The sequence below is a fragment of the Epinephelus moara genome, chromosome 24, assembly GCF_006386435.1.
Source record: "Epinephelus moara isolate mb chromosome 24, YSFRI_EMoa_1.0, whole genome shotgun sequence".
Classification (NCBI taxonomy): Eukaryota; Metazoa; Chordata; class Actinopteri; order Perciformes; family Serranidae; genus Epinephelus; species Epinephelus moara.
Window position 1 is genome coordinate 48848277 of NC_065529.1, and position 14530 is coordinate 48862806.

The window sequence follows — 14530 nt, forward strand, 5'->3', positions numbered from 1 at the left end:
CCTCCATTAGGTGGAGTTGTGTTGCTACCTCCTCTCCCCTTGGATCTCCGTAAGTGATGTGAGGACTCTAAAACTTCACCTGAGCCTCCCTCGGCATATGGGTGAGTAGATAATGGCTGAATTTTCATTTTTGGGTGCACTATCCTTTAAGATGGGTGTCAAACTCATTTTAGTCTGTGGGCCACATACAGCCCAGTTTGACCTCCGGTGGGCCGGATCAGCAAAACCATTGCTTAATAACCTCAAAATAACAATGGCCACAAATTTTTCCTTTTCTCTTCATGTAAAAAAATACATTATGAAAATGTTGAACCATTTACAAAACAGAGAATGAGCCGTCTGAGATGCTTCAAGAAAAAAAAGGTGCGATTTCAACACTATGTCTGAGTTCTTCCACGTTCAGTCTGCTTCTCACTATCAGAGGGTACTGTCTGTAGCTCTGGTGGAGGGTGAGAGGCTGTCAGCAGATAAACAGAGATCTGTGTGGGTACATGAGACCCTAAAAAAGAGGCTGGATCATGGGGAGTACCACCAGTTGGTCCAGGAGCTTCTCCTCCATCATGGATGTCTCCAGTACTGCACTTATCTGCCTCCACGCCTGCTGTTTTCTTTTGAGATGGTGTTAACGGCTGTTTGTAAAGTCGTATAGCTCTGTGTATCCAGCAGCCGCTACCACCAGTTTCTCCTCCATTGTTTAACTGTAAACTTGTTGTCGTGACCACCACAGAAGGCCCGACTCTCAAATCATCTGATTGGATGATGAGAAAAAAGTGGAGATGACGAGGGGCAGTTCTCAGCTCTACATTGAAGTTTTTTCAACTCAAGGAAACGCCAGGCGCCTAGATCACAGAAACGTGAGGCGAGTAGTAACACAAGAAGCTTAATTCTCATTAAAAACAATTATAAAAATCCGCCTCCAGCTGCTAAAACACTTTCTGTGTGATCAGTTATCTCCTGCCTTACAAACCATTTACAAATCTAAGGTTTTGGCGCTGCCTCAGCAACAGGGTTCTCACAATATTGTTTTAGGTTAAAAGTCAGATACAGATTGTTTTGTACTAAAGCTGCTGGTTTACAATATGTTGCACAATGTTCAATATCTTGAAATATGACCACAATAAGTATTCATTATTTCTTCAGAGAGCTGTATTCTGGTCAGGGTGAAAACCTCTGAAGCAGCATTTCACACTGTTTAAAGTTGACACCAGTCGAAACCTGACACCTCTCAGCCTTCACAGGTGCATCAATATCAGGAGTGCAACAGAGTGCAAAGTCATCCCGATCACTGTCACCCCTGGTTTAAGACATGCACCTTTGAACATTTTGACACCACCACAGTTTACACTATACGCGTCAATGCAGTATTTTATATGATGCATCAAAAAATGAAAAACTCAGAAGCAATGTGTCGTTCCAGAAACAATGTCTGAGTCAGTGTTTGAATTACACTGTGGCTTTGTGGGTGTCTCTCTCTATAAAACATATTACTCACTAGTGAGTAATATGAGGCTGTTTCTTTACAACTGATCTGTCGAACAAAAAAAAATATTTGCAGAAGTTTTCATGTTATTTTCATTTTTAGTAGGGGTGACCCCGAATAGTCGATGATGCAGTGATTCGATTCGGAGAAGTCTGACTGGACTGCCAGTCTTGCCATCAAATCGTCGCAAAATGTGGTTATGAAACAAGACCGTACCATTCTGACTATATGGGGGTGCTCACTGCTGCTGAACATCTTGATTTGACATTGAATGTATTTTTTTTCTAGTAATTCATGATATATAGCCTATTTTGATACAAACATCAGCCTAATTTCTGTTAATAAAAAATTGAAAATGAAGCGTGTGTTTAATCAGTAGGCATAATCATTACTAAGCATGAATAAATCACCCAGTTGCTCGATCCAAATAAGTGGAAGTGAGTGAGTGCGCTGCAGGACCATCAGAGCAGCATCGAGGCCTACGGTGATTTACGGTGGCGGAGCGCATAAACAAACACTTTGGAGGAGGTATGTGCTCTCATATCAAACTTTTTTGAAGGATTATTCATTTACCTGAAGTGTCTTGAAACAAATTTCACCACTGATTGTTTTCTTGATAGACTCTGATTTTTTATTTATTTATTATCACTAGTGTGTCTGACCAGTGCGGCCGGGAGTGGGGATTTCAGCACCACGGACAGCGCACGTAAAAAGACTTGACAAGCGTCTCCTTTTAAATGTGTTAGCTGCTAGTGAAATTATACATAATAAATGAAGACAGTGACATATTTTCAATAAAAAACAATGAGTTGAACGTTCATTTCAAGCTTTTGTAGTACAACGAATTTCAGAATTGTACGAGTGTGGCCGGAGAGCGGGCGGCAGTGTTTGATGCAGGAAACTCCATATGGACTTGAAAATCAGTTTCGGAGTGCGGGTGGTTCAGAATGGCGGTGTTTCGGAATGGAGGGCTGTCCCCGGCTGTGCAGCGCGTCTGCGCTCATCTAGAGCATCATACCTTGATGAAGTGAAGTGAGGAATAAAGATAAAGATAAAATGATAACCCTTTTACTTTTATTATCATTATCTTATTATGCCAACTGAAGAATTACATTTGTTTATGTGGGTGTTTTAGCTCTTTTCTCTGGAGCGGAAACTGACGCAAATGAGCTCATTAATCAATGAAGGGGAAAACAACATGATTTGATGATTAGTCGGCTAAAGGAAAAATCTGTCAAATCAGATTTGACTATGAAAATTCTTAGTCGGGGACACACCTACTTTTTAGACATTTTGTTTTTGTGGCTGATCAGGTGTGTGTGGTCCCAGTTACTTTGTCTTGAAGTCAGCGGGTGTTTGAATGGGTTTTTGGTTGGATGCCTGAAAGAAGGTCTGTGGTTACACAAGCTTAGGAGACGGTCATGTTTTGTTCCACAACATAAAATACATCAGTAAATATCCCACTCGTGAATTTTGAAGCTTTGACACAAAAACACTGCAGAGGGACTCTCAGCTGGAGCCGACGACACGAACTCATTAACACAGTATAAAAAATATATATAATTATACACATGCATGCAGTCATATATACACAGATCCATAACAGAAAGTACAAGTGACTCATCACACACACACTTCAACACACACACAAAGTTCACAGTAGTGACATACCATGAGGAAGGTTTCGTGGTGGAACCGGAGGCGCCATGACACTGCCGACATGAGCGGAGAGGAAGGGGAGGGCTTCTCTTGTACCGCTGTCCAAACTCCAACTGCTGGGAGTGGTGAGGACTGGAGGAGGAGAGGAGAGGAGAGGAGAGGAGAGGAGAGGAGAGGAGAGGATAAATGACCTGAGGAGAGGATAAATGACCTGTATATTTTACACTCTCTTTGTCCTGTAAGTCTGAATGAGTGTGTGACCTCTCACCTTTCTCAGCCACAGAGAGGTTCGGGTCGCTGCAGGGTTTACAGGGACCAATCACCTGATGGAACAACGCTCGCTGGAAGTTTGTGGGCTGAACAAAAGGAAAAATGTCAAACATCAACAGTTACATTTCCAATTTTATAAAAATAATCAACAAACAAGAAGTTAGAAGCCTAAAGCCTAAATTTAACCCCAAACAGCCTGTGATCTCACAGGTGTTTTTAAAATCTAATCCATCTACAGAGTGTCTTGGTTGTGTCTTTGTTTCTCTAATGGTGAGCTGTAAGTAGTTAAAATGTTCACACTGCAGCTGAGAGTGTTGTTTTCTCTCACCAAATTGTCAGAGTGAACAGCAAAAGAACTGAATCGACCTACAGAGTAGTGAAAGACTAGTCTGGAGTCATGTGACCTACAAGTTCTGTTTAAAAGGTCAAATCATAATTTGTCACCTCAGTCGACAGATTTAACTACTCAAATTTATAAAATGACAGGTTCCAAACGTGAAAACTCAAGTCAAGTCACTTCCTGCCCTCCGTACCTGTCCGTTCTCAGTGATGTTGGTGTACATGGCGCTGCTCGGCCTCTCTCTGTGTGGCGGCAGCAGCATCAGCATCTCTCTGTTGTGTCTGTATTTGTCCGGCAGAGAAGGAGAGCCAACTGCAGACAGACAGACAGACAGACAGACAGACAGACAGACAGACAGGCAGGCAGACAGACAGACAGACAGACAGACAGACAGGAGAAGCAATTTGAAGTAAAACACTGACAAATGCATCCGTCTGAAAGAGATATTCTTTGTTTGTCTGACGTCACGTCCTGATGATTCGACATACTGAATCTGAGCTGCTTACCTCTGATAGTGGAGGGTGCTGAGTTTATCATCTGAGAGGGTGCGGAGTGGGTGGAGCTAAGACTGGAGGAGGAGGGGCTTGCCTGCAGCGAGAAAGTTGTAATGGTATATTTAGGTTACACATACTGCAGCAGCCTGACAGCAGTGAAGTTCAACTATTTGAAAAAGAAAAGTGATCATCACACCATGTGATTGTGTGGCTCACATCCAACATGAGTTCAAATTTTCACCTGCTGCCTGCAGGTTCATTCAGCCCTGTCATGTAGTCATGTTCCTCTATATGTGACTCAGTGTATGGATTTATCACTTCCTGTCTTCCATCTGAATTTTGCGTGTCATAATGGTCACCTGATTGCAAACAAGCTATAAATAAAGTTTTATTGTATCTCTTTCTTTGACCCTGACAGCGTGGAGAATCCTCTGACCTGCATGCGGTAGAAGTCCTCAGGGTGCTCCACCACCATGCCGTCAGCCAGGATCAGCAGGCTGCCAACGTTTCCCGTCTCACTGGAGTTTTGAGAGGAGAGAGAGGAGGAGGAGTTGCGCACTGGAGTCAAAACAGCTATGGGACTGGGAGAAGGGAAAGAGGGAGGGGTGGTAGGAAAAAGAGGAGAGGCGTAGAAGGAGGGTAGGGGGGGGAATAAGAAGGACAAAAAGGAGAGAGAAAGGGTAGAGGCGCAGGGAGGACAGGAAAGGAGGGAGGAAAAAAGGGCCAAGCAAGGAGCCATGCAGAGTTCAACCGAAACAGGAAACAACCAAAACATGCATGTGGTGATTGGGTGGGGATGAGAGTGATGCAGGAGTTTGCAGCCATGACCATGCAAGAAGCACGATGTGGGGTGGAGAGACAGAAAAAGACAGAGAGACAGAGAGAAAAGAGAAATGGAAGAATTTCAGAAAGTGTAATGTGAGCAGCGACGGTAGAAGAAACAGATGCAGTGAGTAAACTGGCAAAGATCATCAATGAGACACAGCAGATGAAATCAGTGATCAGCGTCGTGAAGAGAGATAGAGAGGACGGTGAGAGGAAGATGTGTGTTGACTCTACAGTGTGATGAGGATGTGACGTCATAGTCTCACTCCAGGGTAAAGTGAATGTGAGGAATGTGTGTGTGTGTGTGTGTGTGTGTGTGTTGCTGACCTGTGTCTGTGCATGAGTTTGAAGCTCTCTGGGCTCATGGGGCTGTGTGAGGCCAGGATCCCTCTGCTGGCTCCTGAACCTGCCTTCTCTAAACCGGGCAGACCCTGCAACGCCACGTAGAAACACTGCTCTGAATATTCACACTGCGCACACACATCTGCACGTACTGTGTGGCAAAATTAAAGACAAAGTGCTGTGCAGACACATTCACACTGTTGGATAATTAGGACCTAAACGGGTGAAATGTTCAAAGTTGAGTAAGTTCAGATTCTTAACGGTAACACACTTCTCTTAGCTGGAAGCACAGTAACACACTCTTTGAAGAAGCCACTAATTAGTTTCCTTCACTGTGATGATCCACCCTTCAGCATGTTTATAATAGAAAGAATCCTCCTCTAGACTCAACATTGTTTTAGTTTTGGTTAATCAAATTTTGGCTTATAAAATTATTTCTGGACAACATTTGTGCGTCTCATTACTCCTCTCCCCTGAGCTCTGCAGCTTAAGAAGCTTGAACTATAATAAAGTGAAATGCTGTTGTATGTTTTCCTGCACTCACATGGCAGAGGCTGCTCCTCATCATCTGGAACTGATCTATCAGCTTCTTGTGCAGGGGACGCATTTCTGGGTGGACCAGCTTCTCGTGCACGGCCAGACCGACTCCCAGGATGTGGACCTGTGGGGAAACATCAAAGCATTGGATGAAGCTTTTATTGTGTGGAGAAAAATCTCTCCTGAACTTGTTTGTTCTTGTTGTGTTTGTAGATGACTTTAACTGTAGATGTTCCCGTGACTTTTCCTTTAATGCCACCATCAGGGCAACTTTTTCTTTTACATGAGTAATACTTTTTCTGTTTCCTCGGGAAGCGTGCCAGTCTGGCGATGTCTGCATTTTTCTTTGTCAGGTGTTCACTGATATGCACGTTGGCTCCTTTCAGTTTTCTCCCCAGCTTGAGCAGCATGTTTTTGTTTTCTGTTCACAAAGCGAATTATTAAGGCTGATTTTTCGTTTTTGTTTTTCCGAGGGAGAGGATAGCACGACTTAATGTCGCTGTTGTCCACGTATATGTCTTTGTTGTGGAAGAAGGCAACCACCAGTTGCCCCCAGGAGTCCAGATCAGACTCTGCGTGCTCTCCACCGTCCCTTGTTGTCACTGCTCGGGTGTATGACCGGGGTCTGCTCTTGAACCTGCTGACAATTACATTGTTCATGTGTGTATCCTGCTCCATGTCCGCCACCCAGCACTCCAGGGGGGCTTCCTCTTATCCTTCTCAGCATTTTGTCCTAAGTCTGTCACTTCACCCATCAAGTCGATCATGATTTTCTGCTGCTTGAAGACAGTTCCAGTTGCTCCCCAACTTCCCTGTCTGTAAATGCACTTCTTCTTCTTTGGTGGCTAAAGGGTAGCTTCATGCTTCTGTGTAATTTAACTTCCGTTGCTCAAGCACTCTATTGTTTTTTTTAGCTTAACTCCTGCAAAAACTTGATTGTCAGTACGTTCTTTGTTTCATCAGAACATTACCATCCTGACAATTGTTAAGTTATAGTTTAATCTTTTTTTACATGTTCACACAACTGCAACATCAAGAAAGTGAATACCTCCCTGCTTTTACTGAGAAAGAACACATTTTATGTGAAGCAATTAAAAAAAAACAAAAAAAACAACACAAACGATCATCGGCACCGCCTACAACATAACTTAGATGTGAATATACTTAACGCATGCCATGAGAGCAAGTCAGCAGTCACAGTGAAAGCTTAAAGTATTAAATCGCATATTTTGAGTTTTAAAAGACAGATTTATCTGATCAGCTGGTCTGAAGTTTTTTCTTACTTTAGATGTGACCACAGTAAAATAATCTCACTGATTTTACTCTTGTTCCAGATCCTCAGCACCAACAACAAACAATCCACAAATGAATGAAAGCACAGTGAGGATATTTAGTTATTAGTATGTTGAGCCAACACTATAGTTAATTAACAGCCCCTTTTACACTGCCTGTTCAAAGCAGGAATTTCACGCCATTATTCCGCCTCAGTGTTCTGTATAAAAGGTACAATCGTGGAATGGGGGACGAAGTTTGCTCACCTTGAAGCCAGCAGAGGAGGTAGTAACAGTGCCGAAGGCACAGCTGGCAGGATGGGATCATTAACTGGACAGATGTAATGTTTTGGCAATGTGTTATGGGGCAGCTGGAAGCAATTAGCAGCTGACTTGGAGACAAAGAACAGCGGAAAAATATTTCCCCAAACTGAGATAACACTAAGGTCTGGAAAATCCCTGTACCCTTCATGCATTCGTTTTTCTGTTTCAAAACCAAAACATAAAAACAATCTCGTTTTTTCTGTTTTTCTGATTTAAAACCAGAACAGAAAAACAGGAAAAAAGAACAACAGAAATCACACGTTTTGTAGTTGTTTTTTTGTTTCAAAATTAAAACAGAAGAACGATAAAATGAAGTTTTTAATTTCTTTGTTTTGTTATTGTGATATTTGGATAAATTCAGGGAATGCTGGGAGATCTGCAGAGGAGCATTTGAACTTCGTAGAGTAGCACTCCATTCTCAACTACTTGTAGCCTAGTTATGGCCGCACTCCAGCCTTATGCAGACCTGAGCTGTGAACTTCTTGAGAGTGGCAAGACACATGCAGAAATCAGTGACATTTTGCAGTGTGAAGGGGCCACGCAGTGTTCCATAATGAGCGTCAGGAGATTCTGCATGGAGCACAACCTTCAGAGGAGAAGGAGCCTGGCCTAATGTTTCAGATGCCGAATTGGAAACGGCTGTGGTTTCTGCAATAAACAGGGTATGTATGTTTGTATGTAGCCTTTGTGAAATGAGAAATAATAAAACACAAGACAAGTTTTCAGTCACTCTTCGTCATCGTTGCCATGGTTACGGAGACTCAGGGGGTGGTAGTTAAAAAGTCTGCCCCTAATACGAAAGAGGCTGTCCAGATACAGATATGTATGGCTGACCACGATGCTCACATCTTCAGAGAACTGTCTGTCAACTTGTGCACCTGGAGAATGACACGGTGGTGACTCTAAACAGAGTATGATCTAATAATGAAGTGTCATCTACCCTCGCCCTGCTTTAACCCCCGGTTGAATGTTGCTTCTAGTCAGAAAGTCCACCACGGGCCACAAAAAATACCCCTTGTACACATTCGCACGAACGGGAATTTTCCATTCATGGTCAGCCACGCCTATCTGTATCTGTACAGCCTCTTTCATATTACGGGCAGACTTTTTAACTACCGCTCCCTGAGTCTCCATAACCATGGCAACGATGACGAAGAGTGACTATACAGGTAAACTTCCCATCCGCTATGTCGCACACGTGTGATTAATGTTTTCTGTTTTTCCGTTTTTCTGTTCTGGTTTTGAAAAGGAAAAAAGAAGGAACGAAGGGTACACGGATTCTGGAAGCTCCTTAACCTGTGAGCAGAGAAGGAGATCAGCTGCTGTATCACAGGAACAGTAAATGACCAGCATGTATGCTTGATGTCACAATAGAGGCTGATGCTGTTACACATCATGCCAGTCATGCCTCTTTTGCCTCTGGCAATGGCGGCATGATGTGTAATATCACACACCGGGGCAGCATTTTGCCACCTTTGTTTGGTTCTGTGTAAAAATGCAAAAGCAGCCTAAATAAGGGACTTTGTAGCGGCTCTATGGTCCGAAGCCGTATTTTGACTTGTAAATGAAAGAACATGAATAGTTAGTTCGATAGTGTCTCACCTGCTCCTGCATCAGGTCTTCGAGCTGTGTCTCAGGTTGGCAGGTGAGTGAATGCATGAGGGCTGAAAACTGTTTCGTACTGCTCGTATTTGACAGGATGTCTCCTAAAGATTTTAGCTGTCCTCTGACCTTTTGTCTGGCGCCAAAATCAGGCTTGTAAATGAAAGAACATGTATAGATGGTGATAAAGTGTCTCACCTGCTCCTGCATCAGGTCTTTGAGCTGTGTGATCTTCTCTGTGTCTTCAGGGTGGCTGGTGATGTACTCCTTATCAAAGAAAGCCTGGTGACAAAGAAACACAAACAAACCATACAACTGTGTAAAACATTATTGAATTAGCAAATAGCTGACTTGTTTACAAAGGTCGTGGGTCTTTAAGATTGAGAAAAGACTAATAAACGGTGAAACAAAAACATCTTCGTCCTGTCTGACCTCTCAAAAACAGATATTGACTCTACCCCAAATAATGTCACATATTATCAAGTAAACATTCGACTCCTATTGTATTTCTAATTATCTATAATAAATAAAAACAACTCAATGATACTGCTCCAGTAATTCATGTAGCAACAGGAGTTCTGTCAGGATTTACTATCACAGATTTAACACCAATTTTAAATGCTGAACGAAGCATTTAAGATTTTGGCATGATGTTTTCTGTCCGACCTCTTGGTATCTGGCGATGCCTCCGTTGACGGCAGCATCGATGACTCCGTTCAGCGTCATGCTGAGCAGGTTGATGTTGCCGTGCAGCTGCTTGTGTTGGTACTGGCTGATCAGCGTCCGCAGCTCCTGGTTCTTATTCTCCACCACAGAGATGGCGTTTTCCAACGGACTCACCTCCACCTGAGTTGAAGCACAGATGCAGAGAGAGTACATATGTGTGTGTTATTACAGTTCATCTACCTTTGAACCCAAACATGTTTTTCATTTACTCACCAGCTCTCTCTTCTCCACCTCAAACCAGCGGGAGATACCAGGCAGAGGGTGAGTGAGGATCAGGGTCGTCCTCTCGATCCAAAGACTCTGCAAAAACACAGAACAACACGCAGTGAGACAAATTGTCCTGAGCCCACCAGGTGACACGTCTCATCCCAACATCATTACACCTTACACTGTGATCAACTGGAGAGGTCAGATTTGGTGAGGCTTATGCAGCATTGTGTGTTAGGATGGGTTTTATTGAAGCATCTTAAAGCCCCTACAAGGAACTTTCATTTTGAGTTGATTTTGGTGACCCTGTGGACAAAAGCGGTAGTGTTTTGCCGGAATGAAGCCTACATTTCCCATGAGCTCTAGCGTGTATTGTTGTAAAGACGCTTACCTGGCTCGCGCATGTGTTTGTTTTGGGGATGAATGAAACAACAAGACGGGAAAACTTTGCCCCCGCTCCTATCGGGGATCCCAGCTCCACCTCTCCGGCGTAGGCGGCACCACCACCGGGGTAAACGCAGCAGTCGGCTGGTAAGGCTGAAGGCCTGTTTGGCGAGCACTTCCACAGCTTCTTGGACTGAGTATGGAGCGGTGCCTCGCCTCTTCATTTCTTGGCACTCGCTGGACCCTGTCGACGCCTGGCTGGTACCTGTCGTCGGCCCGGATGAGGTGTTCCAGCCCCGCGGCCCCTGCTCTCCTCGTCCCTGCTGGCACAGGGTGAATCTGCACAACCTGCGGCCTCTGTGTGTGGCTCCCCAGACAGCTAACGCTGTGGACCCGCCGGCTCCTGCCAGGATTGGGCTGGTAAATGCTAGATCGCTAACGAACAAAACGTTTATCCTGAAGGATTTCCTGACTTCCCGAGGATTGGATTTTCTCTGTGTGACTGAGACGTGGCTGACTGTTGGTGAGTCCAGTGCTTTCACAGAACTTTACCCGATGATTGCTGCTATTTTAACTCCCCGCAGATATCGGGTCGAGGAGGAGGAATAGCGACTATTTATAAATGTAAGCAGCTAGGTAAGATGACGTGTGCCGTCTGAGTGCCGTAAATCGTTTCGTCCTGGAAGCGACCTGGGGCGGACCCGGAGACAGTTTCCTAAAGGTATGGATATACACTATATAGAAATAGCTTATCTTCACACCGATGGTCTCATTTGCTGTTGTAGGTCACGCACAGACATCAGCAGAAACCAGAGACTTTTGCATATCCAGCTTTAAAGAAGCACTTGTATCCACAACTCATAGGCTCTTGTACTCTTGTTGAGCTGCAACTTTCTCCACCCACCTCACTACGATCCTGCTGTAATCCACCCATATAATACCAGACAGGTAAAACATTTACATCTTCCAGGATTCAGAAGAACAGATCAGATGCAGGCAAACTCAGCCCGAGAATCAATATCATCAGACGTGTCTTTCTTTCATGGATAATCTAAAGTTCTTGTTCCTCTGTTTGTATATTTTTTCCCAGCAGTTAAATGTAATCTCTTCTACAATCCTTTAATGTATTATTTTTTGAGTGTTTTGTTACCTGTGGAAATAAATAAACTTAACCTGATTTTATCACCTGGGATGCAAAGTGAATGAAAGTAATGAGGCGGCAGCAGGTCATAAAAACATTAGAATGGATTGAATAGAAATGATAAACAATGATCAGTTTATGAAATACAAAGTTTACTGGTGTGTTCTGATTACTGTGCTCATTTGGTTTTATTTGCAAACTGTTTATTTATTTGATGAATAGAATAAGTCGCTTGTTTTTCATTTGCTATTGTTATTAGCGTCCAGGTTCCCATCAGCCAGGTAGCTGATAATACTATTTATACCTGAGTGGATATTCCTGGGTCATTGCAATGTCGAAATATGAGGTTAACATTAACAGGTCTGTTCAGCTATTCTGAGTATATGTACACAGTGTGCATGCAGCAGCTTTATACATCATACAAACTGAAAAAAATGAGTCTCTTTAGTAAAAAAAAAAAGAAGCCAATATTGACTCACACAGGAATCAAACCTCAGTCTCATGTAAAAAGTCCTGTTCTTGACCCACTCATCCACCTGTGTGGACTGTATTGCTCTTTATACTACATCACCTGACCTTCTGGCAGAACATTTGGCAGAGAACACGACCTCTCTGCCCTAATCCCGTCCGCCACTGACCACGACACGTCAATGTGACGAGTACGAGCCACTCACAGGTATCCATAGTAACACGTTGTAGGAACGGCTTTAAACAGGTGAATACAGTGGCAGTTTTGGCACATTTAATGTCCTCGGCAAGCCTCCCTGCCCCCCAAATAAAACGTGTTGTGTGCTGCAGCTCAGCAGTCTGCACGATTATTACCAAAATGCAAATAAACAACTTAGCTAACAATAAAAATATGATAATAATATGTGCTAATTTGCCTTCAGTAGCATTTTGTACCTGTGTTGAAATTCTGGGCTGATACTAACCAGTGTTTAAATACTGATGTTTTTATATTGATGTTTCTTTGTTTTTTGTTATCTATTATTCTTTGTGGCAGGGAAACAGAAATCTACACTATAAAATAAAGAATGAACAGTTTTACACTTCACACCTTTGACTGAGCACAAATTCAATAAAACACATGAAACAACCTCAAACATCTTTACTATATATGATACATCATAATTCCCTCTCTAATATCTATTTCATTGTGCTGTGACAACATCAACACATTTGTCCTTCACACAGCTGATTTATTTAAGTGTCTTACTAAAAGCTACATTTTACACGATGACATTAAACACATCATAGGAACGCTGCAATTCACCTTCGTCCAACACTTATTGAACGCTTCACAGTGTAAATCAATGCACCCTCTGTGAGCTGTTCGCTGCAGCCAGCGGCTACTTAGAGGAAATGATAACGAGCTCTCCTGCTGCTGATTTCATGCTGTTTCTCTCCACATACACTCAGTGGTGTCGCGGCTGAGTGGGCACCAGAGAGCTTTGACATGATAACGATACAGCGTGTTTCAGGGCTTCTCTATTATTTAGTAGGCTTTGCTATGTAGTTGTGTTGATGTGGCTTTATGTAATATTTCAAAACAACTGTGGTAATAGTATTAGTAAGACATAGTAAAAGATAAACATTTAGATTTGTTTTCTTTCCCCATTTGTAGCGCCCCCTATGGATGATTGTGGCCTCAGCATTCGTCTATACTGCTTTCACTCGGGTGCAAAAAGACGCTCTGTTAAATTTCCTCTCAGCACAGTGCAGTCAGTGAATGTTGACACTTTGTAAACCAACATTTTACCAACTGTGCATTTATTTCCATAACGGTTTAAATTATAAGAATCTACTTTTAAAGGTTGGTATAAATCCAATTGTGACACAAACCTCGAATCATTTTTCTTGGAAGAGAGGAGCAAACTGCATTAAAAAAAATAAAGCCAGCAGAAACTGGTTCCAACTGGATTCTTTGTCCACTCACCTTAAACTCATTATCTCTGTCTTTGGGTCCTTTGTGAAAAGGTCGGTCGTATCGAAAACGCCGGACATTGTTGACCCGGTAGAAACTCTTGATGCGATCGGGGACTCTGTCCATCTGGAGGACGGTGACGCTGTCTGGTACTGGTGTTACAGCGTAGATCTGCAGGTCTGAGCCGAGGAGGAGGGAGGTCAAAGAAATAACTGGAGACTCAAACTGGTTTGACTGGTGGTCACTGCACTGACGCTCCTTTATGACTCTAAAAACTGACTTAAAAAAAGTGTTCATACATATGCAGACAACAGGATAGTTGTGATATTTGTAAGAGATGTTATAGAATAATTCTTATAATAATCAATAATTCATTCTGTTCCAGAGACGCAGACAAACACACAGCTGCCTGCTCTGAAGGATACACTGTGCGTCACACTGCAGGATGGCCTCATCGGGCTGATTGGGATGCTGCATTGCAATGGCCTGTGGGAATTCTCCCAGCATCCTTTGCTGGAAGGCCTCTAGCCTTTCGTAGTCATGACCACGGCAGACAAACTCTTTGTTCTGGTGTGAATGAATCAAAACAAAACGTGAGTAAACTAAATTATCTAAAGTTTTAAAAGCAAAAAAAAAAAACAAGATTTTTTTTATTTCAACCAACAAGGTAATAATTCACTGTTAAGGCGTTTATCTGTTTTATTAATGACAAATTATACTAGAAAAAACCTTTTAGACAGTATAGGCATTTAAAATAAGGTAATATTATCTGGTTGAACTCACCCTGAGGAAGAAGGGGAACTTCCTGCCGTAGAATCCGACCCTGAAGAACTCCGGCTCCAGGCGCTGCTGCTCCATAATGTTGTCATAATACGCTGCCTCCATTTTCTGAGGTGCACACACACACACACACACACACACGATGAAATCATAACTTAAATAATAATTTCAGAATAATGTTTTAGAAACAAGCACAAACAGTACGATACAGAACTCTCAACAAT

At 42.8% G+C, this 14530-nt stretch overlaps 1 protein-coding gene across 1 annotated transcript in view; it reads right to left on the bottom strand.

Moving 5' to 3' along the window:
- The window catches only part of LOC126385738 (dedicator of cytokinesis protein 3-like), a 305180-nt gene that overhangs the window by 11752 nt on the left and 278898 nt on the right, over window positions 1-14530 (bottom strand). Inside the window, exons 40-52 of the mRNA XM_050037648.1 lie at window positions 14310-14414; window positions 13952-14093; window positions 13539-13705; window positions 10084-10170; window positions 9811-9990; window positions 9343-9426; window positions 5955-6071; window positions 5396-5499; window positions 4680-4824; window positions 4256-4337; window positions 3943-4061; window positions 3408-3495; window positions 3152-3271 (exon numbers count right to left, since the gene is read on the bottom strand). Of these exons, the coding sequence (XP_049893605.1) occupies window positions 3152-3271; window positions 3408-3495; window positions 3943-4061; window positions 4256-4337; window positions 4680-4824; window positions 5396-5499; window positions 5955-6071; window positions 9343-9426; window positions 9811-9990; window positions 10084-10170; window positions 13539-13705; window positions 13952-14093; window positions 14310-14414 (1540 nt within the window). The remainder of the gene's footprint in view (window positions 1-3151; window positions 3272-3407; window positions 3496-3942; window positions 4062-4255; window positions 4338-4679; window positions 4825-5395; window positions 5500-5954; window positions 6072-9342; window positions 9427-9810; window positions 9991-10083; window positions 10171-13538; window positions 13706-13951; window positions 14094-14309; window positions 14415-14530) is intronic.